The sequence below is a fragment of the Arachis ipaensis genome, chromosome B9, assembly GCF_059453495.1.
Source record: "Arachis ipaensis isolate K30076 ecotype BB chromosome B9, ASM5945349v1, whole genome shotgun sequence".
Classification (NCBI taxonomy): Eukaryota; Viridiplantae; Streptophyta; class Magnoliopsida; order Fabales; family Fabaceae; genus Arachis; species Arachis ipaensis.
In genome coordinates this window covers 155,255,707-155,280,908 of record NC_142444.1, presented here as the reverse complement: position 1 = coordinate 155,280,908, position 25,202 = coordinate 155,255,707, and the positions used below count along the sequence as shown (strand labels likewise).

The 25,202-nt window shown below is 33.7% G+C and overlaps 1 protein-coding gene and 1 pseudogene across 1 annotated transcript; both read right to left on the bottom strand.

The window, feature by feature from the left end:
- Positions 1 to 48: 48 nt before the first annotated feature.
- On the bottom strand, positions 49 to 1,002 carry LOC107616206 (cationic amino acid transporter 8, vacuolar pseudogene; annotated as a pseudogene).
- A 16,265-nt stretch (positions 1,003 to 17,267) lies between these two features.
- Positions 17,268 to 21,970, bottom strand: LOC107618259 (mechanosensitive ion channel protein 6). The gene is made up of 5 exons (XM_016320270.3): positions 19,509 to 21,970; positions 19,030 to 19,153; positions 18,271 to 18,564; positions 17,984 to 18,186; positions 17,268 to 17,883 (listed from the first exon to the last, which is right to left on the bottom strand). The coding sequence occupies exons 1-5, from the start codon at positions 21,473 to 21,475 to the stop codon at positions 17,598 to 17,600; spliced, it is 2,874 nt and encodes a 957-aa protein (XP_016175756.1). The 5' UTR covers positions 21,476 to 21,970; the 3' UTR covers positions 17,268 to 17,597.
- Positions 21,971 to 25,202: the final 3,232 nt, after the last annotated feature.

Genomic DNA, 25,202 nt, shown 5'->3' with positions numbered 1-25,202 from the left:
GGACCGGGTTAATTGTCTCCATCCACGTCAACCAAAAACGTGGTCGTTTTAAGGGAAGGAATTAACAGTGATCATCAACATGGAACCAACCAAACCAATGGGTATATCCCTGGCAGGGTTCTTGGTTTCCTCAACCATAGTTGCCACCATGTCGAAGCCTGTATAAGACCAATGCACAACCGTAGCAGCATTGAACACTCCCTTCATCCCATAGGGAAGAATCGCGTTAGGTTTGAGGCTTTACCGTGAACAAATCCAACTACGATGATGAACACAATAACAAGTGTAGTGGCAATGGAGCTTAGCCAATTCAAGATTGAGGTATTCCTAGTGCTGGTCATTGCAAATAAAAAGAACGACAACAGCAATTGGATCCAGCATGTTGAATCATTCTTGGAAGAAATTCACCCGGATCCAGAAGAAATTCGGACCGTTCATGATCATACTGGCAAAATAAGAGGACCATGAACGGCCGAGGCCGGCAACGCCTACAACAGCCTCGAGGAGGATGTTTCCGGCGGCAAGGAAGGCAATGAAGTCACCAAGCTCGATGCGGAGGAAGGAGAAAGAGCCGCCGGCGACAGGAACGTCGACTGCGAACTCGGTGTAGTAGAGGGAGGAGAGGAGGGCGGAGCAACCAGAGATGGCGTAGGCGAGAATGATGGCGGGACCGATGTCGGTGCGGGCCTCCTGGCCGGTGATTACGAAGATTCTGGGGCCGACGACGGAGCTGAAAGCGAGCCAGGTGAGGTCCCAGGCGGTGAGGCAACGACGCATGGGATTCTCGCTAGCATGAGGGAGGACGTTGAGCTCGTTGTTGTCAAAGGAGCGGCTGAGGAGGCGATCCCTTAGACGGGGGCACGCGGAGGCAAGGGCGGCCCGGTAGGTGGTGAAGCTCTGGAATGAGGGCTCCAGAAAAAATTCTTGCTTACTCCACCGCCAGTAGCTCCGGATGCGGGCGTTGGGGATGGTGGAGGTGGGCGGTGGTGGCGGTTCCTCCATTCTGGCGTAGCAGTTGAGCGAAGATGGTAGAGGGAGGTCGTTTTGGTTGATGTGGATGGGGACAATTAACTCCTTGACCATTTGAGGTGTCCACTTCTGCAGCATTCATCCACATCAGCAAGCTAACACACGCTCACCGTGACAGCTTAGTGTTTTCTGTTCGTAGTTACCGAAGATTCACCTATAGGGACCGCCTTGTGTCACGGAAGTATGAGACAGGGACCGAAGTGGATTACTTTATTCATCAGGGATTGCTTTGTTATTCTACAAAATGGGCAGGGGCCGGGTTGGTAGTTCACTTTAACAATTAACTCTGTTAGTCACTTAGGTCCTTTGCTCCATCAACTCTAATGGAGGACAAAATGGTCCCTGACCTGACAACTCTAATAGAGGACAAAATGGTCTCTAACCCCCTCTATTGGAAACGATACTATTCTCCCCCAATTTTCATCATATCTCGCATAATCCGAATAGTCTAGCACTGCAACTTCAAACTACACAATGCATACTCTGCAACTTCAATGTACAAGAAGAAAAATTCTCAACTTGTTCTCAACCAATTCATACTCAGGAAATTAGTGACTATGTCTCTCAAGTACTTGTCGTCTTCGATTGATCCCATGAATCTAGAGAGCAAGTTCGATTTCTTAAGACCCGTCATCATCGTTGCCATCTCTCTCCTCCTCTGCCCCATCATCTCCATGGCCACATTATCCACCACTTTGATCACTTCATCTTCTTCACCGAACCAATGTTCAGTAATTGTTTCAGTTTCCATATGAGTGGCAACAGCGACATTACTCGCTATACTGATAGCTTGGATACGATGTCAAACTGTCTGCCAGCTTGGACTCTGGGAAAGAAGGAATGAAGCACTCAAGATCCATTCTAAATGAGAATTTGCATATGATGTCGAAAGAGAATATTCTCATGATGTCCTAATGTCCAACAATCTATATTGCGTGCTAGAGAGTGGAGAAATATGTGTCCTTTGGGTAGTTATGGAACTTGGTATGGAGGATGTGGTGGACATTATTAGGGTTGAAGTTGATGCTATTATCGAGGACATAGAGGTGATACTGTTCTCGAGGACGTGGAAGTGGATGCTTCTGGTAGGTGAAGTGCGGAGGAGGTGGGTGTACTAGTCACAGGGATTTGGAAAGTGTATGGTCTATGACATGTTGAGATAGGTGCGACACATGCGACAATTACACCATGACTTGATCTTGGAGTTGAAGAGGATGAAGGAGAAGATGCAAAAGAAGATTGTGAAGATGAAGAAGTAGAGTATGAATGTTAAGGTTATGCAAGATACGATAGAAATTGGGGGAGAACGGCGTCATTTCCGAACATAGGGTGTTAGCAGTGACGGACCCAGAAAATTTATGTTGGGGGGCAAAAATAATACACATTACTATCAAAAGATATATTAATTTAAATTTAAAATTATAAAAATGCATATTCATTATTCGAATACAAAAAAAAAATTACATTAGCCGCTAACTTTTTTCGCTTCAATTCTAAGAACTTCTTTTTATTAGAAGAAAAGACTAATAGAGTGACTTCAGATTCTAGTGGTAGCTTTCTTTTGAAATATTTTTTCATTATTATTTCTAAAAAATAAAAAATATATATTTTAAATTAGTAAATTGATCAATTTACTTTAAAAATTTATATGCAACATAATTACATATAATAGAATAGAATGAAAGATAAACAAATAAATAATAAGAATCACTAAATTGAGAATAAAATAAAATATATAAATTTATGAAGAGAATAAAAAATAAATTAATACCTAAATTATAATTATTTGAATTAAAATTTGTATTTGAAAATATCAAAAAGAGAAACAATAAAATTGAAAGATAGATAGAGTCATAGAGAGCTATATAAAACAAAATAAAGAATTTAAAATTTACCTTTTGATGAAGCGAAGATGACCACTAGATAAAAAATAGAAAAAGAAGATTGAAAATATGAAACTAAGAAAAGGGTTTAAGAGAATAAATGAGTGACGACTGGAATTTGAAAATAGAAGAAGACTAAATTTAATTAGGTTAACTAATAGTCAAAATAATAGAAAGATAAAATGAGTTTAGGGCTTTAATAATTGGGCTTAGTTTATTTATAGTGAGTCATTTAAAATTTAAAATGGGGTATATATATAATTTTTTTGTTTAAAATTATCAAATCAGAGTGGATCTGTGCCTGGATGTTAGGGACCATTTTGTTCCCGTTAGAGTTTCGAAATTTTTTAGAGATCAAAATGGGTAAATACTCTAATATTTAAATACTCTTTTTAAAAAATTTATTCAAATATAAAATATTTTTTGTTAATTCAAAAAAAAGAAACAAATAAATATTTGTTTCAAAATTAATTCAAACCGACCCTAAAACTAAAAATAAATATGCAATTTTTATGGGAATTGAAATGGCAAAAAGCAAAGATGATGTTGATGTGGCGCCTTAAACCACACACTGAATTGGAAGTATACCGTTATTCTTGGATTCTTGGAATAGAATCTTGGCAATTTCAACATTGCCTGAAATGGCAGCCATACAGAACGCAGTGTTTCCATCAGCATCGGTAACTTCTATGTCTTGCACATTATTCTTATACTCTTCTACCAACTGGTTTACTAAATTGATGTGAGTACATTTCCAATTAGGGTTTCTTTCGTCTTTTAACGAACCCATGGTTAAATTGTGAGGAATTTTGTTCTTATCCATAGTAATTAATAACTATCAAGTCAAAGCTTCCACTTGTAGCTTAGCAGCAGTTGTTCTCTTATTAGATTCAACTAGTGTATGTTCCCGTACTTTATACGGGATAATGCATAAAATTATTTTAAAAATTTTATTAAAAAATTAAATAATATATATAGTAATTATTATTATAAATATTTTATAAATTTATAATTAAAATTTAATTCTCAAAATTTTTAATATTAAAATATTAAAAATAATTAGTATTTGTCTTAATCAATTTGAATTTGTTAAGTGATCATCTCACTCGTCCGCTTAAAGAACTATTATGAGTTAGAATCTCGCCTTGTGTATATAGCAATTCATTGGCTAGCGATAAACCCTTAATAAATTGAGTATCAATACGTGGTTAGACTTGGTAGGAGTTTTCGAATACACGGGTACCTGACCCGTCCATACCTGGATGAAAAGGGTAATAACTTGACCCGAGTCGGGGCAGATTTTGTTCAAGACAGGCTGACAGGGTATGGTCAAGTTTAGGGTGTACCCGCCCCAAATATATACATATAAACACTTTTTAGGAATTAAGATTTGCCTCACATCACACATGATTCATAGCTTCGGTCTATACTCTATAGCCATGCTAGATAAACTCAGTCACCCTCACCTAAAATCTTCTTCTTCTCGACTTCTTCACAAAAAAATCGCATAGCTCCTGTCATGTTGCTGAGTCCATCGCCGCTTACCTATTCATAACTCCTATCTTCCTTCACAGCTAGAGACGGACCCATGTTTAATATAGAAGGGGCATTTGCCCCCACAATTTTTTTTAAAAAAGTAATACTTATATACATATATACCACTTATTATATTATATTTGTCTCAAAATAAAATATAAATAGTTCTTTTGTATTTTATGCTAAAAAATATTTTGTTAAACTTAACGATTAATAATTATTATATTGTTAAATTTGATTTAGTATGAAAAATAAATAAATACACTAAAAAATTAGTAATAATTAATTATATTATATTAGTTAATTAATTAATAATTAAATTAAAACTTAGTTTTCTAATTAAATACAATTTAAATTATTAGTGGTTTTTTAAAAATTGTTTAAGATAAAAAATATATTATCTATATATTAATATACTGTAATTATTTTGGTTAAAAAATTTATTTATACTATAAAAATTATAATAAGTAGAATTGACAATTAAGCAAAATAATTGTTTAAAAATATATATATAAAAAATAATATTTAATCATGTTAAAAATAAAAAAAGTCTTTATAAATATTTTTTTGTTATTTTAAATATTATACTATGTGTATAAAATTATATTTTATTATTTTAAATATTATAATATTAATTGTGTGTATGTTTCTAGTTCTTATCAATATGTATTAGATAGTTTTAATTTCAAATTTTGAATATATCTAAACCAATTTAGATTGATCAAGTGATCAACTAAGTCGTCCGCTTAAGTAAGTATTGAAAGTTCAAATTCTGTCTCGTATGTATAGCAACTCGTTGCCGACCAATTGTAGATTCTTAAATGGAATTCAAATTCATGACAGATTAGTCCTTAACTTGTTGAATATCGTGGGAAGCAAAAAAAATATCTATACCTAAACTTTATTATATTTTTATCCACATTACTAAATTTTTCTGGGTCCATCATTGTTCACACCTTATGTCATCATCGCTGCTCATTCCGTTACCGTCGTTGTTGAGCCCGTTGCCACCATTCTCCTGCCGAGTTTCTTTTCTCTAGGTAAATTTCCCTCTTTTTCTCTCTCTCTCTCTCTCTTTCTCTCTCTCATTGTGAGTCTGTTAAGTTCTTCTCTTCTTCTTCCACAGACTCATCACTTAGTCGCCTTTACTTTGAGCCTGGACGTTGCCGTTGCAGTTTCATCTGAGTCTGTCACCGAATAAAATAGAATTTTTATTCAAGTTAAAAATAGACATGCATGAGATCATTTTTGCATGTAATTTTTAAATTTTCTCATCCAAATTTGATCTATGTGGTTGAGTATTTTAGTATGGGATCATCGTAGTTTTGTTGTGACACTAATGTGATTAAAGTTTCGGTAATTTCATAACTAATATATGAGATAGACTAGATTATTAAAGTAATAAGAGAAATAACATTCAGATTTATGCGTAAAATTTATAAGAGGTTAGAAAAATATATATTTATAACCCAAATAAAAAATTGTTAGAAAATTATTATTTCTTAATATATTTATGAATAATACATATATTAATTATAATCGTAAATTAAGTAATTTCACATTAAATGACTTATATGATAGTGATGTCATTTGTTGTCATAAATGTTAAATTAAATAAGTCATTATTACTTTTAATTTGGATAAATGAGATTAAAATCATAGATACTATTTTATTTTAGTTTTAGGGTTTAATGAGTGTCACACTCAAATATAAATAATGACTTTAGAATTTTGGTCTCCAACTCATCAAACTCGCCTTCGTAATTCTTTTCCCACAGTAAAATTGTGATTCATCCCTATCAAAAATACAGAAGGTTTTTGTTGACGAAGATCAAAGAACCACAAGAGCCAAGCTCTCTGATCTCAATCATACTCTCGAATGAAGAAACGCTTCTGCGCTCTTAGTTATATTTTTTAATGATTTAACATGGATGATCTTGAGGTTGAGAAATCCTAAAAGTTTTAGTTAAAATAAAAATTTTATTCAATCAAATGATAATAAATAATTTTATTAAATTAAATTATATTAATGTGATTATTAGATGATAAAGAATGCTAGAAAAATAAATAAATAATATTTTAAGAGTATAGAAATAGTAAATTGTCATTTTAAGTTACTTTTTTAATCAACGATAATAAGTATCTTAAATTAATTAAATTTTTACAAAAATTATACACCTAAAACTATTTCATTTAATAAGAGATTGATTATTGAGAATTGAATATAATATTTTTAAATTCGTATTTTCAATAAAAAGATGTACTTAGTTCTATCCATCCTAAATAATTCTATATTCATTATTACTTATCCATCTAAATAATTCTAATATTGATAGAATATTATTTTTAGATGCAAAAAATTTAAAATATATTTATTCTATTTCAAAAATTAATATTCATATTTAACTTAGAATTCCAACAAATATGACAAAAAATATTATATTTTTTAGTTATTAAAAAAATAAAGTAAAATATCTATAAATATATTTTTGTGCTTTAGCTTTAGATTTTTCAAAAAATTTTGGCAAGTTAATGGAATCAAATCATATTTCTATAACATATATAAGAATGTATATTACACATAAATAAAAAAAATTAGGTATAGTAAGAACAAATACATAAATTAAAATAAAATTTAGAAAAATAAGAACTAATAAAATATTAAAGAAAAGAAATATAAATAGAAGAGAAACAAAATTATTAGATGGAAGAGAAATAATTTAATAAATTTTATGTGTATATAAAAGAAGAATAAAAAGAAGATATACAGTACTTTATTTAATTTAGCAAGATTTATGGGAATAAACACATAGCATAAGAGAATAAAAAATGATAATAAAAAGAAGCTAAATATCTAAATTAATATAAAAAAATAAAAAATAATAAAATAATAATAATAATCTATCATAATCTTAATCTTTTAATATAATTAATGAATAATAATATAATTAATCTACCATAATCTTAATATAATCTTTTAATATAATTAATTTTAATTACATAATTAAATAAATTGAATATAAATATATCTAATCTAATCATATAAAAAATAGTAAATTTTTTACAATTAGACATATATATATATATATTGGGAATAAAACATCAGTTTAAAATGAGAATATTATTATTAATGACATATAAATATTAAAATTATATTAATACATTAATAGAAATACATTATTATAATAAAAAATTACAAGAATTAAAATAACTGAAATTTATTAACTTTAATTAGTTAAATTAGCATAAAATAAGAAAGAGATGATTAATTAGATTAAATAAATTAAGAAAATATTACTCAACAAAGTAAATATCACAATAATTATATTACTAATTAAAAAATAATATATTTAATCAATTCAAATTTTTATTAAAAATAGAGAACTAAAGACTATCAATGAATAAAAATAAATAGGATATAATACATTAAAGAATAATTTTAGTAGTATAAATAATAAAATTAAATTATTATATACAATTTTTACTTTTTACCTTATTATGATTGAAGTTAACATTAATGGTAAAAAACTAATTTTAAATAATCCATATTTATATTTTATAACATAATTAAAGCACAATTCATAATTTTTTATTTTATGATTAATCAATATTTTTTAAATTTTTTGGTTAAGTCTTCTGTGTTTTATGATTGATAAATATTTTTTACAAAATACAAATTTATGATGAGTTATTACAATTATAATTAATTAAAAAAATCAAGAAAAATTATAAAAAATCAAATAAAAGATAAAAAATAGAGTAAACATTTATTTTGAAGCTAAAAATTTGTTAATTGTGCTAGAAATTCTAAAAATTTGTATCTTATTATATAATCAATTTTGTTACTCACTTTAACTTTATTATTCATTTATTGTATCTAAAAAAGTATATAATGTAACACTTTATTTTTAAAAAGATGAAACTCTTCAAATATACGGTATAATACATAATTTAAGAACAATAAAATAAAAATATTTAGAATTTTATAATAGTGTTTAAAATTTTCAATGACAATAATACAAAGTGTTTAAATCGACCAAATGAATTCATTAATTATTCTTTGCACATCTTATTTAAATTTGAATCTTAAAATTTACTTTTATCTTTTTTTTTCTAATATAAATTAATTTTGACAAAAAATAGAGAAAAAAATTTATTAGACCAAAAAAATATCCGATCAAAAAATTATTATAAGGAGATTTATAATTAGAGAAGAAAAGAATAAAAGTATTAATAATAATTAAGAAAAAGAAACGAAGCTTGTATTAAAGAATGTTAGAAAAGAAATAATAAAGTTCATATTAATAATAATGTTGAGGAATGATGTTGCTGCTTTAAGCTTCTAACCTTCGTCTTTGGCCATCTTTTTTTCTGTTCTTTGCCTTTTTTTTAATTATCAAGTCATAAAAAAATAAAGAACAATTAAAGAAAACAAAAGCAGCAAGATCGAAAACAGTAAGATCAATAGTAACTATACAACTCAAAATACATAGGAGAAAAATAAACTATTATATGATAGAATTAACTTGAGTATATTTCATCATTAAATAAACAAAGTTAATGCACAACAAAATTACATGTAAAGAGAAAAAAAAGAAAAAAGAATTAAAATATCCAAAGTGATAAAAAGATTATTTTATAGAAGACTATAAAATAATGAACTTCTAACTAAATTAAATTGTACTTATTATTATTAGAAAGGGTAAGAGAAAGCAGTAGAGAAAAGGTTTGTGTGTATTCAAGTGGTGTAAAATGATACAATATAGAAGGGTATTTATAGGTGCTAAGATAATTGAAATAATAAAGACGTAATATCCTATAATAAATATTTAGATATGTTAAATAATGCTAATTGATCTAATTGATCCTAATTATACTCTAACAAATATATTCAATTAATTGATATACATAATATTAAATTGTGTGATACTTAAATATCTCAATTAGTTGATATAATTAATCCACCGTAATTAATTGTATTTAATGAGTTAAAAGAAATAAATCAAGAAACATTCTAAGAAACATGCCATGTCAACTTTATCATTAAGTGCAAGAATTCAATTTTTATATAATAGAGTAAATAGAATAGATAGATATCTCATTATTCGTTATTTTAGCTTATCTATTATATATTTTTTTATTTACCACTCAATATATTAAAATACAATTTATATATCTATATAAGAATTACATAGATATTTAATTAAAAGAGCATTTAATTTTTAAAAATATAATAACAATTTTAATTTCTTTGATTTTTCTTTTTACATTTTTTGTGTGTTTTTTTAAATAAAAGACAAGCCTATAGCAAAAATAGGAAGAGATTGTAATATTTATTGAAAAGGGAAAAAACAAATATAATTAAAATTCATACATTTAAAATGTGTTTGAACTTTAAAAAATGAGATGAGACATGAGAACCCACGGACACTTGACTTCAATGAATCTGTTTACACCATTCAACTCAGTATTCTTTAACTTTCTGTTTTCTTATTTTCTATTTCATATGAATTTATTAGTGCCAAACATGCATCACATAGAGTATTTTTTAACTTCATCCTAATCCATATATTATATTTTCTAAACAAAATATAAAAGAAAAAAAGACAGTAAATAAATTAAAGTTATTATTATTTAAAGAGACAGTAAATATATTAGTATTTTTGTATTTCAAATTAATTATGATCTAAATGAAAGATAACATTAATTTAAAAAAGTTAAATTAAAATTAACTCAAACATTGATATTTAAATTATAAAAAAAATTGATTTTCATATTTTATAAAATATCATACTGGCGGTAATTGTAAATATGACGATACTTAAAATTAAATAAAGTAATATAGATAAAATAAATAAAAAAATAAAAAATAACTAAATTTTATATAAAATTTACCTATAAAATTCTGTACCTAAAAATGAATTTAATTTTAGTATATTAATAATATAAAATATTTTATATAATCATTCAATTCAATTAAATTTATCTATTTAGGTCACTATTAAAAAATAAATTTAAGATACCAACATATAATTACTTTAAATTAAGCAACAATTATCAATACTATATAAGGGACACACTATTCCACTAAAAATAATTGTCATAAGGAATAATTTTTCAATTTCTATACTAATATTAGAAAGTTTATATAATACTATATAATAATATTATCATTATCAATACTATATGATATCAAAACAAAAAAAATTACCGTGCTAATATAATATTATCAATATTATATAAATCCTCTTTTGTATTTATTTTTCTGTGCGTATATAATATTTAATTAACACATTAAAACATATATAATATAAAGTGATTTACAAATTATTTTATTGAATATTATAAATTAGAGTAATTTATAAATTATTATAAATTCGTATATAATGTATAATTAAATTTAATAAATTCAATTAGAATAAACAACAAATTATTTATTTTATTTCAGACTTTATAAATGAATAAATTAATTAACTAATATAATAAATTACAATTAATGTAGTAAAATTAATTAAGTAATATATATTATAATAAATTATATTAATATTTAAATATCTAATCAAATCAATTAACTGATATAATTAAGTCATAGTAATAAATTGTATTGAATGAGTTAAAATAATTAAATCGAAAAACACTCTCCGGAGCATGCTACGTCAGCTCCATCATTAAGTGCAGACATCCGATTTTTATATAATAGAATAGATAGTGTGAATTCACCAGATTTTGTGATTCAGTTGCTTTATCCAGACATACCAATGCAACCCCTTACCAGTTTGGATTCCAAAGCTATTTTTTTTTTCTTTTTCTTTTTATCTTTTTATTAGTTTTTAATACATAAGAACTCATTTATATTTCAATAATAATAAGAGCGCTTCTACTATGCATATTTTACACCTGCTTAATGTCACGGCCTTAGACACACTCCAACGCTACCGTGCCGACACTTGAACTTACTCAACCTCTTAAACTAAGACCAAGTCAACCTAACGCTCAATACTTAGCAAGAAAGCTAAGAACACAAGAGAACACAAGAGAAAGGAAGCTTTGGTGGAAATAACTCTTTATTGCTCAAATGTTTGTTACAAATGATTCACACACACTCACACTAACTCTCATATCCTATTTATAGCCATCCACCTCCTCAATGGATGGTTAGGATTAAATCTAATTAACGGCCTAGATTAATCATCTAGAACCTTCTTTACAAATATCCATCATACCACAACTTTCTAAATACTTCTAGATTCTTTCATACTACTCTTTATACTCCTATATACATCCACACTCTTCTAGAATACTCTATAGTCTTCTAGAGTATTCTAGAACCTTCTAGAGTATTCTGGGACTTTCTAGGACATTCTAGAACATTCTGGAACCATCTAGAGCATTCTCAAATACTCTAGAAAACTCTACAAACACTGTTAAATTTAACCTTCTAAAATTTACCGTGACATTCTCCCCCATCTAATGCGCAGACGTCCTCGTCGTGTTCTGTTCATGATAGCGTTGTAGGTGTTCTTGGAATTGCCACAGATCTTTACGAGCTTTCCATCTTGCTTTGGTTATCGGGAGTCCTTTCTACTTGATCAAGTATTAGATACTTGGTGGTACTCATCTTCGTTGTACGACGCGATTAGCTAAGATCTATTCGATTTCTTTATCAAATGATCTAATCACCACAGGCGGAGCACGACTCAAGTCACCTATACTCGGTTCATCTTGGTCTTCATGATATGGTTTAAGCATACTCATATGGAAGACCGGGTGGATCTTCATAGAGGGAGGGAGTTGTACTTTGTAAGCAACCTCCCCAACACGTCCAATGATCTCAAATGGCCCTTCGTATTTGCGGATTAAGCCCTTATGAACCTTGCGAAAGGCTTTGAATTGTTGTGGAAGAAGTTTAATCATTACCTTGTCTCCCACTTAATAGCTTGCATGCCTCCTCTTCTTATCTGTCCATTTTTTCATCCTCTTTGCAGCTTTGTCAAGGTAAGAACGAGTGACATCTGCTTGTTCTTCCCAAGACTTAATCATATGATAAGCTCCAGGGTTTTTCCCTGAGTAAGAGGAAGGAAGAGAGTGAGGTGTAAGAGGCTGTTGTCCAGTCACAATCTCGAATGGACTCTTCCCTGTAGACTCACTCTTTTGTAGATTGTATGAGAATTGAGCAATGTCTAGGAGTTTTGTCCAATCCTTCTGATTAGCGCTTACAAAATGCCTCAAGTAACACTCGAGTAAGGCGTTCACTCTCTCAGTCTGTCCATCGGTTTGAAGATGGAAGCTTGTTGAAAAATGGAGCTCCGACCCAAGGAGTTTGAACAGCTCTGTCCATAGTCGTCCTGTGAAGCATGGGTCTCGATCACTAATGATGCTCTTAGGCAATCCCCAGTACTTCACCACATTCTTGAAGAATAGTCATGCTGCTTCCTCTGCAGTGCAATCAGTAGGGGCATGTATAAAGGTAGCATACTTCGAAAATCGATCCACTACCACGAGAATATATCCAAACCCCTCGGTCTTCGGTAAGGCAGAGATGAAATCGAGAGAGACACTTTCCCACGGTCGCTCTGATGGAGGCAGAGGTTCCAACAACCCATTTGGTATCTTATTTTCAATCTTATCTTGTTGGCACACAAGACAAGTCTTCACATAGCTCTCCACTTCATCTCTCATTTGAGGCCAATAATAAGAAGATTCAATGAGTGCCAAGGTCCTTCGCTGACCTTGATGACCAGCCCACTTGGTGTCGTGGCATTCTCTCACTAATTTTCTTCTTAGATTTTTCCATTTAGGGACGTATAGTCTTCTCCCTTTAGTGTAGAGAAGGTCGTTTTCTAACCAAAATCTTTTAGTCTTACCTTCTCTAGCCAACTCTACTAAATTCTTGGCTAATGGATCGTGATGCAACCCTTCCTTGATGGTATGCACAATATCTCCTTTAACCATAGAAATGGCCGCCAACTCAGCCTTGCGACTCAGCGCATCTATTACCACATTAGTCTTGCCTGACTTGTATTCAAATTCGAAATCAAACTCAGCTAAGAAATCTTGCCACCTAGCTTGTTTGGGGGCTTAACTTCTTCTGAGTTTGGAAGTAGCTTGTAGCTACATTATCTATCTTGACGATGAAGTGTGAACCAAGTAAGTAGTGACGCCAAGTTCTCAGACAATGCACTACCGCGGTCATCTCCTTCTCTTGGAAGGTGTATCGCCTCTATGTATTATTCAACTTGCGACTCTCAAAGGCAATCGGATGTCCTTCTTGCATCAGAACTTCTCTAATAGCATAGTTAGAAGCATCAGTATGGACTTCAAATACCTTTGAGTAGTCGAGTAGTGCTAGTACTGGTCTTTCTATGATAGCAGCCTTCAACTCATCAAAGGCCTTTTGACACTCCTTTGACCATTCCCAAAAGTGATTCTTCTTGAGAAGATCAGTTAATGGTGCAGCCTTGGCGGAGTATCCCTTGATAAACCTCCGATAGTAATTAGTCAACCCAAGGAATGACCTCAATTTAGATACCTTATTTGGCGACTCCCACTCTTTGATAGCCTTCACCTTTCCTTGATCCATACAGAGAGTTCCATATTTAATGATGTGTCCCAAGAAGTGGACTTCGTCCCTTGCAAAGGAACACTTTTCCTTCTTCACATATAGGTTATTCTCTCGCAAGATCTTGAACACGGTTCGGAAGTGTTCTACATGTTCCTCCAAAGTATTGCTATAGACAACAATGTCATCCAAGTAGACCACTACAAACCGATCAAGATAAGGTCGAAAGATCTCGTTCATCAAGGTACAAAAGGTCGCAAGAGCATTGGTCAAACTAAAAGGCATCACCAACCACTCATATGATTCATACCTCGTGACACACGTGGTCTTAGGCTCATCACCATCGGCAATTTTCACTTGGTGATATTCTGACCTCAAATCTAGCTTTGAGAACCACTTGGCTCTACCAAGTTGATCAAACAAATCGGCTATCAAAGGAATGGGATATTTGTTCTTGATGGTTACCTTGTTCAGTGTTCGATAGTCGATGCATAGTCTCAATGAACCATCATGCTTCTTTTGGAACAAGATCGGTGCGCCATAAGGTGCCTTCGATAGACGGATGAACCCAGCATCTAGCAAATCCTTGAGTTGCTTCTTCAACTCCTCGAGTTCTGGCGGTGCCATCCTATAAGGTGTTGAGGCGGGCGGCTTTGCTCCTGACTCCAATTCAATCTTGTGGTCCACCTTCATCCTAGGTGGTAGTTGTTTTGGCAACTCGGGAGGCATCACATCCTTATTTTCTTCAAGGACTCCTTTTGTAATAGAGCCAAATATGTAATCTTTCCCTTCTTGAATCATTTCTTGAGTTGCATAGCAGACAGTATCGGTGGTCCGCTAACTTTAGATACTGTAGGGACCATGCATAGAGACCCTTTCTCCATGACGCATACTACGTCGTAGTATGACATATGTATTATATTTGCCTTTCTTTGCAAATCCAGCCCGATGACTATTTTAAAATTGTCCATGGGTGCTACTGAGAAATTCACAAGGCCCTTCCAAGAACCAAGAGTCATCTCAACCCCTTTTGCTACTCCCTTAAGGGGTTCACCCTTGGTATTCACGGGTTTGAACCAGCCATTTTTTCCGGTGATCTTCAACCCAAGCCTCTTTGCTTCATCAGGCGTGATGAAGTTGTGTGTAGCACCAATGTCGATCATAGCCATGACAAGTTTTTCATTGATAAAGGCTTTGACATACATCAAGTCTTTCTTTTCTGCAGTGCTTGCCTCTTTGCCCTTCACAACAATTATGTGTTGGATAGATCCAACACACTCAGTTACTTGAGTTTGAGCTTCTCGTTCCTCGGCGATAGATGCCAAAGTCCCTAGCTTGGGACAATCCTTTATTTGGTGTGGTCCCTTGCACACAAAGCATCCTCCTTTGGGCATGAAAGCCTTCTTCTTTTCTTCGTACTCTTTCTTTGAAGAGTATTTTTCTTCTTTCTTGGTTGAGAAACTCTTCCCATTGTCTCCCTCACCTTTAGCAGAACTAGGCTTGGAGGAAGACTTGGGTTTAGAGTCTCCCCTATGATACTCAGTGAGTGATTCGGCCACCACGATGGTCTCATCGACATCCTTAACATTCCTTCTTTGTAGTTCTTGCTTTGCCCAAAGTTGGAGTCCACCAATGAAGAAGAACAATGCATCCTCTGATGCTAAGTTGGGAATTTGAAGCGTGAGAGTAGTGAACTCCTTTACGTAGTCGCTAATTGTACTCTTGTGCTTCAACTCCCTCAACTTCTTCCTTACTTCATAAACCACATTCTCAGGGAAGAATTGTCTTTTCAACTCCCTTTTGAAATCTTCCTATGTGGCTATGTTGCAAGTACCCTTTTCTATATCTACGCACTTTCTCCTCCACCTTCTCCTCCACCACAAAGTAGCATTATCAGAAAGGTAGAGAGCTGCAGTGCGTACCTTTATTGCTTCTTCGACCACCCCTTGGCCTCTGAAGTACCTCTCCATTTGATATAGGAAGTTCTCCACCTCGCAAGCGTCCCTTACGTCCTTGAACTCTTTTGACTTGGGGAGCTCAATCTTTATTGTCTTCCTTATAATAGTTGGTCGAGATTTTGCCTCTTCGAACCAAACTCGAACTTCCTCAAATAACTTTAAAGAATTCTCAAACTTCTCTTCGATTTGGAGCATGTTTTCCTTGAAAGCATCTAGTTCTCCTAACACGTGAGGTTCGAGGATCTCCTTATCATGTTCTATCCTTTGGAAACTCTCATCCATAGAGGATAGAACATTCTCCAACACAAAAACTCTCTCTTCTAAGAAGTTAGAGTCCTTACCTCTAGGCTCACTTGAAGAACGGACCTTCTTGCCTCCCCATTGAGAAGGAATAACATTTCTTCCCCTTTGAGACTCAACATGCTCCATGGTGATACTAGAAGCCATACCCACAAGCGACTTGTGCTCCCTCTTGAACCTTGCTCTGATACCAAATTGTCACGGCTTTGGACACACTCCAACGCTACCATGCTGGCACTCGGACTTACTCAACCTCTTAAACTAAGACCAAGTCAACCTAACCCTCAATACTTAGCAAGAAAGCTAAGAACACAAGAGAATACAAGAGAAAAGGAAGCTTTGGTGGAAATAACTCTTTATTACTCAAGTGTTTATTACAAATAATTCACACACACTCATACTAACTCTCACCTCTTATTTATAGCCATCCACCTCCTCAATGGATGGTTAGGATTAAATCTAATCAACGGCTTAGATCAATCATCTAAAACCTTCTTTACAAATATCCATCATACCACAACTTTCTAAATACTTATAGATTCTTCCATACTACTCTTTATACTCCTATATACATCCACACTCTTCTAAAATACTCTATGGTCTTCTAGAGTATTCTAGAACCTTCTAGAGTATTCCGGTACCTTCTAGGACATTCTAGAACGTTTCGAAACCATCTAGAGCATTCTCAAATACTCTAGAAAACTTTACAAACACTGTTAAATTTAACCTTCTAAAATTTACCGTGACACTACTAAGCTGTCTTGAACTATGAATTCTGGCTTTTTTATGAGTTTTTGCAATTGTGCAACTGAGGTAACCACTAAGCATAGTAGGCATGGTGTAGCTTACCCTTCTGTACCTCTTTCCTTTGAGGGTTGTTTCATCATTTCTGGTATGTGGAGCAATGGGGTTGGTTTTGAGGTTCATGCTTTGGTGGTCCATGTTATTGAGGAGACATTGAAGATTTGGAGTGGCTGTGTCTGACATTCATTGAAGCTATAATTTTGGAGCAGAATAGGAATGTCATGAATCATGATGCTGATATATGTCTGAACTACAAGGAAAAGAAGTAAAGCAAGTGATGATAATACAAATCTTACAAATCAGCATGAGAAAAGGCATGTATGTATGTGCCATTCCAGATTTGGATGAACTCAGCTTTTATAAATTACAGTCTAACCTTACAACACAACCAACTAATCTAACAACAAAGAGAAGAAAACTATACACAAAATTTTACCCTCATAACAACTAACACTTTATCTTGTATAGCAGATAATGGCATTGAAGTACAACAAGAGATGATGCCATATCTCTGACTCTTCCTTCTACTCAACTTGTGATTGTTGACCAACTTGGTGGAAGACGCTCAGAAGTGGTAGGCATGCTTCTAATACTAATATCGAGCGGCTGCAGTCGGTACTGTATGTCAAGCTCCCGGAAAATCTTGATCATCTCGTCGAGCAACAACGACCTCCTTATGAATCTCTCTCCCATGTCTTGGAAGTTCATCCTGTGTGTTGGCCAAACCGCAATGCGAACCATGTTTAAGAGTTCACAATCCTTGAAGACTATAAATGGTGATGGATACCAGTGCTCCTTCTTGTTATCAATGTAACTGCATCATAGAATTCCCAAGTTTTAGTCAATCAAATATACAGTTACAATAATAGTAAGAAAACATACACAACTCAAGGAAATAATTTATGAGAAGATACCTCTGTATTCTGTGTTTCATTTGAGTAAACTTTTCCATTGGTGTAGACACATGAATAAGGAATTCAACAGAATCTCCCATGTCAGGACTGCGGTAGAAGTTGTTTATGGCCTTTGTAGCAAGGACACTGTTAGGGATCATTACCTTTAGATTATCATATCTCAGAAATATGGTGTTCAATATGTTCATTTCTTCCACGACCATCTGAAATTAGCAAGCAAAAAATGGAAAGATACAATTAGGCATGAAAGAAGAAAGCGGAAAACTCAATAGAAGGATGATCTTTACCTGGACCCCTTCAATTTCGCATCTGTCTCCAACGTCAAACGGGTGCATTACAAATAAGAAAATAATGGCTTCAAATATGGTCTTGCAGGTATTTCCAAATATGAATGCAACCAAGACAAGCTGTGAGCTCACGAAGAGGAGAAATTTGGAGGTGGCAATTCCCATTATCAAGAGAAAGATAACTAGGATAATAATTGCAACTAAGAAATTAAGCATTCGATGAAGCTTGTTCACCGCCGTTTTCGTATCATTCAATGTCAAGGCGAGTGCTCTCCTCTCTCTAAAGGCATTGACCTGGATAATTAAAAGGCAATATATTGGTGTGAATACTGTAGAAGTAAACCAATTAATACTTGGATGTATACATCAAAAGAAACCAAACACCAATAAAAGATTGACTATGATCTCTGTCGAAATTTATTCATGACACAAAACCTTCTGAAATGTAAAAACATTGAAAACAAACAGAGGAAACATCAGCAATATATATGTTATAGGTTAAATCAACATCCAATCACTAGTGAGCCTATGGATATCTGAAATTTTACCAAGTTCTGTTGATATAGTATTTAAAGTTGAAATGTCTAGGTAAATAATGTCATGTAATCATATTATTGAGAATGTGAAGAATGCAACCAGCAACCGCTATCCAAATTCTGCCTCTAGCTGGTAAACAATACCAGAGAGAGACGAGTTGTAAGGTGAATATCTTCACCCAAATTGTTTAAATTAAGCTTTCAAATGTTATTTAACTCTTACCACCCAGTTCTTCAAGGATGCTTTGCTTATTCTTCCGGTCTCGGATGCACCTTCAAAGAGACTCAAGGTTTTCACAACTTCATCTTCTTGCATAAATCGCTGTAAGTCCTTCTTGTATATGAACCTACAAGAAAAGAAAGTGATAAGATAACATGCAGAAAGGATTTATAAACAGTGACCGAATCTTCATTTAACAGAAGATATGTCAACTACCGCATATAGCAAACCCAAGTTGTATGTTAAACACCAGATAAATCATATAGAAATATACAATCAGCACAGATATGATCCTACTTTTGCACATTCTATTACCAGTTTAATGAATCTAAAATATAGAAACTGTATGGTAAATAACTATAGCGAATAAAGATTCTGAATGAGAACAAGATTAACATTATTGAAACTACATATCAAAAGTTAGAGATTATGAATGCACAAAAAGAGGCAACCCAGTACGAAGTAAAAGATTATTGGTCAACCTGCTACCACAAGCAACATTCTGAAAAATTTTCTTGGCTGCTCCTTTTGCCTGATTTTCACTTCTAATCTCTGTGGCATTCTCATCATCATTGGTCGAGTTAAGTATCTGTTCATCCAATGTAGTTAGAGCTCCATGCCGAACCATATTGATCAGCCTTTTCATATTCCAAGCCGAGACATTGTTCGGATTCAGCTTATGCAGGTGATCAATAGTTATCCCACTATTCCCATCTTCTGACTTCTTAGAGAGAGGTCTTGAGAACCGTCCACTTACCATCCTGGGGCTTTTCTGGAGCATCCCACTCCTCAACTTCCCACTCTTGTTGGTCGCGAAGGCAGTAGCCCTCAGGTCAGGAGGTATGGTAACTCCGGCTTTCTGTAGCTTCTCGACATCTTCAAGAATCCTTTGCTCCTCATCCTCATATCGCTGAAGCTCGACCAAAGGCGGCCCGGAGAGTGTCTCAATAACAAACTGATTAAACAGTGACTCTTGAATCCTATCAAAATATGTGCTAACATGGAAACTAGAGGCCAGAACCTTAACCATAAGGGTTTTCACCAACCAAACCAGAGTACCAACCAACAAGCACACCAAAAACTTGGTAATATACTCAAGAAAATTACTATGAACCTCTCTCTGAACTTTCTGATCAAACAAGAAGTGCCAAGCTATCAAAACAAGCCCTAACCAAACACAATTCTGAACAGCATGCTTCACACCATACACAAAATACAGAACTCTCTTCCTCAAAAGGAAGTTTCTCTCAATGCAGAACACAGCTATTCTGATAAGCCAACCAGATACCAACCTTCCACATATCAACACAAGAATCATAACCTCCCATTTCCACAGCTTCAGCTGCCAAAGATTCTTCTCCCTCAAGAAAGGAACACTCAGAGTTGTAATCAATGCAGCAATGATCAAAATCAACCCCACCCATTGAAGTAAAACCCATATACTAAACTGAGATTTTTTATACTTATCAGGAAGATCCTCTTCCAAAAATGGATCATCTTCATCATCGTCATCACCACCACTCTTCTTGCCAAGCAACCCTGAGAACAACTGACCCGACTTGGCAATCCGACCCGATTTTCTTTCGGGTTCTTCTGGTGGGTCCAGCAACCTGGACCGGGTTTTAGCCTTCAACAATGTTGATTTTCTGCTCTGCATGGAAAGAGTTCTCTCTATGGAACCGTTAGAGGTGCACCTCACAACCTCGCCATCACCACTTTGGCCGCTCCGAGACGGCAATTCCCTGCTGTGGTGCGGCGGATGCGGCGGCCGATGGAAATCTCCAGTCGACGGCAAGTCCCTGCTGTGTCTTCTTCTGATGGCATCGGAGCTATTAGGCATATCAGCCATCAAATTCGGTGGCGCGGGTTCCTCGAACGAAACCTTGAGCTCCTTGGATACGCGGTTGTTCATGCTCGTCGTCGGCGACTCCTCCACCGGCGAAAGCTTCCCTCCTGCGGCAGCGGCGGTACTTGCACCGGCGTCGTAGTTGCGCTGAAGCTCCTCCATCTCCATGTCCATGTCCAACGAGATCTCACCGGAAGCTATCTGTTTGCGCAGGAAACTTCCGATCAGCTGCGACGGCGGGTCCTCCTCCGGCACCGGCGGCGCACCAGATTGGCGGAAATCAAAGCTCTCCTCTTTGGCGTCGGCATTGTCGCCGGAACTTGCATCTTCGGGCCAGAAATCGTAGCTGGAACCCCTCCAAATCTTGTTTCCTCCGGCAGGATCGCCGCCGTCATTGATCTTGACGACGTAGTCGCCGGCCATGGAAGATAACGGAGGAGGGTCAGAATGGTGGTGTTGGTGACGATGATGGTGATGAGATTCCTGGTCTTGAAGGATTGGAAGGTGCTCGTGGCTAGAATCGGGTCCTCCCGACGCGGCAAACCTTCTTGAACGTTTGTTATAGGAAGCATAGGACTTGAACGATTTTCGGATAGATTGCATCAGGATCGGGGTCCCTTTGCGATAAAGATCGAATTTTTAGTTTAAAAAAAGGCACCAACTATGAGATGGTGGTGGAAAAAAGTTGGTGTTTGCTTACCAACAAAATTAAAAATCAAAATGCCGATGATGATGATGTGTTATTAATTTTTTGGGGTCAGAGATTTCAAACCAAAAAAAATAACTAAAGGTCTTTCTTTCTGGTCACAGCATTGACGCGTGTACAGTGATCACAAGTGTGTAGAGAAAAAGTAGGGTGCGATTATGATGTTTTCGAACTTTGAATAATATTAATGAAAATGAAAATGCTTTGTTTATATAAAATTTGATTGCAGAAAGAAGAGAAGAGAGTAAAGGTGGTGGTAGTGGTGGTGGTGACGGTGGTGCCGGTGGTGTTGCTATTATAATAAAGAAATGCTGTGGTCCTTTCTGGAATGAACTATAAACTATGTGTTCCTATGATGTGGGGTAAGAAAGTGATTAACTTTATGATTATATATTGCATTGCATGAGCATCTTTCCGTCTATTTAGGGTTAGAGAGTGGATCAGTGTAAGATTTTAGTGTGGAAGGTACATTTTTTCTGTTTTTGTTTACTTTCTGTTGCTTTAATAAGTTACGTGTCGAAAACAAAATCTTTGCTACCCATGAAGCATGGCCCATAGCTAGGAACAAATTTCTATTTTTTCTTTTTTTTTTTATTTATTATTTATATTTATTTATTTTAAGTATGGTGCACATGGCTATTCGGCCATGTCCTCCCTTTATTCTCGGCAATCGGGAAATTGTTTAAGATGATAGTAATTAATAAAGGTAACTAGTTAAACTTGGTCAGTTACTCTAAGAAGTAGTATACTAGTATCTAAATGGTTAATATTTTAGAGTAAAATTATAATTTTTTTTAAATTTGTCAAAAAATTTTAAAAAATATTTTTAGGTTTATTTTATTGTAAGAGTAGATTATCATTTCTATTCACGAAAATTAAAAATGTTGACAAATCTATCTATAAAAAAAAAATTACAATTTGTACCTATAAAATATAGGTTTCATACTATAAAATTATTCAAACACTAAAAAATCACATAAAAATACCTAATTACCTTTATTATCATCAGTATCATCTTTTCCCTATCCACTAACCATTCAATCATCCTCATATGCTCATCACCACCACCACCACTAGCTCCATCTTCTATCTCTTACCAATAATAAATTGACAAATAATCCTAGTAGCAATCTTTTCAGCCGCGAACCACCTCTCCTCCTCCGTGACAAATGTCGCGGCTTCTGTTTTCGTTCCTATAGCTTCCAGCGTCAGCGACCACTACCCGTCCTCCTTCCACCGTGGCCACCCCTCCTTCTTTCCTTCCATGTCTCACTCTTACCGACCAGAGGACCTTCGCACCATCCCTTGCTTCGCTGCCGCCAGCATCGCTAGAGCCGCAGTGCCCCGCCTCTCCTCTCTTCACCGTCGACCACCCTCACCTACCATAGCTACATTCTCCTCATCACCGAACCAGTGCCACCGACGAGCCACCGCGCCAACCGTCACCACCGCGGTCCCCTTTGCGAACTAAAACTGCGGCAAGCGCTCTCTCTCTCTCTTTCTGTCTCTTTCGCCATCTATTTTAAACCACAAAACCCTAATTCACTTATCCTTCTCCTCTTTTTCCCCTTCTTCTTTCCTCTTTTTAAGAACCAGAGACCTCCGAACCATCATCACAACCCTACCATCATCGCCCTTCGCACTTCCATCCGCCCGAACCTCCACGAACCACCGTCATCTCCACCATCTGCGACGAACCTGAGCCACCCTCACTGTCCTAGTCGTTCTTTCTCTCGGTCCATACCACCGCCAGCGAGCCACTCACCAGTCTCGCACCTCCTCCATTGAACCCTAACTCAGTCCCTATTCTCACTCTCTCTTTTACTCCAACAAGCTGCCGGCGATGTCACCATCATCATAAGCTTCTCAGTTGCTGAACCTTCAGATCATCTGCCGTAGCTAGCGTCTCTCTCGCCGAAACAGAGCTGACATTGAACAAGCTCACCCTGCCTCTCAGAGTTTGGCTCAGGTGATAATTGCTCAATTCGTTCAATTTTTCACATGGCCTGTTTGAGTTTGGCAATTGATTTGTTGCAGGGGCATTAGGTGGTAGCATTCTGTTATGAGTTCAATAAAAAGTTGAAAACGATGATGATAAATGTAATTTGGGGTTTTTATGTGATTTTTTAGTGTTTGGATAATTTTGTTGTATGGAACCCATATTTTTTGGGTACAAATGATAATTTTTTTTCTATGGGTAGATCTGTCAGTATTTTTAACTTTCGTGGGTAGAAATGATAGTTTACTCTTATTTTAATCTTATTTTAAAAAATTTTTATTTGCAATAAATGTATTTTTAATAATTAAATTAAAAAAAATAATTCAACAATAATACATTATGACAATTAAGGCTCTGAGATAAAATTTTGTATTTGACTTATTTTTGTTAAGAGTTGTTTTTGTAAAGTTATTGTTGAATTAATCTTAAGTATTTTAAAGAATTAACTGTTAAAATATATTTGATGTAAATAAAAAACTTTTAAAATAAAATAAAAAAATAAAATAATTTTAAGAAAATATAAAGATAGATTAACAGACAAATTATACACTAGTTATATATAAAAAGAAAGTATTATATTAATAAGTTAATTTCCATTTTTACACGTATTAGTTAGTTTGCTTGTTGAGGTAGCTAGCTTCAGTTATTGGTAAAATGCATATTTTACATTAAAATTGAAGAATCTCTTTTTAATATTTATTTACAAATTCTTATTGAACTTAGTCAAATTTGTTTGAGTATAAAAACAAAAAAGATTTTTAACTCTTATAGAGTATCCTGAGAAATTTATAATATTTACTTTAAGTGACAAGTGAATTAAGTGGTTCAATCCAATTTTGTTTGTCTCAACCTTTGTTATAGTTAGGTAATAGGGTCCATCTAGTGTACAGATGCACTTTGGTACAGATTTACAGATTTTTGTTTTTATTTGGTTTAAAAGTGTATCACTAAAAGTGTTGCTTAAAGAGAAAGTGTTACCCTTAATCGTTAACTTGGCTCTGATACCAATTTTGCAATCTTTTTTACTATATGATACCATTTTTTTTTTTTTTATAGTTTTTAATCTTGTTTTAGTTTATAATATTCTTTTTTGCATGGATTATTGTATATAAAATCTTTTATCTGTTTGTCTTTTTCTTTAATATAATTTCTTAAATCCTCAAAAACTTCTTTTATTTCTACACTTTCTGTTGTTTCTAAATACCTTCTTAATTTTTCAACTTCATTTTCCATTTTTTCTTTCAACAGCTTTAATTCTTTTAAGTCATAATATGGTTTTTCAGGCATTTATAAATTTTTTAAGTTTAATTCCAACTTGTTTATATTTATTCTTATTTCTATCCTTTTTATTATAAGGTCATCAATTTCGATCTGAAGGTTATTTAATTCCTTTTTATACTCTTTTATTTTACTTTTTAATTTTTCTACCCTTTTTCTTTTTATTTTATTTTCTGGTTTTTCAATCTTTTTATGCTTCATTATTTATTTTAAAATTTCTGCAAACTCTATCATTGATTCATCACTATTTTCTAGAGATTCTATTAATTTTTCTAGCTCTTCAACTTCTCTTTTTAACTTGTCATAGATTATTTTTAGAGCTTCAAATGCTCTTTGATTTATTTCAG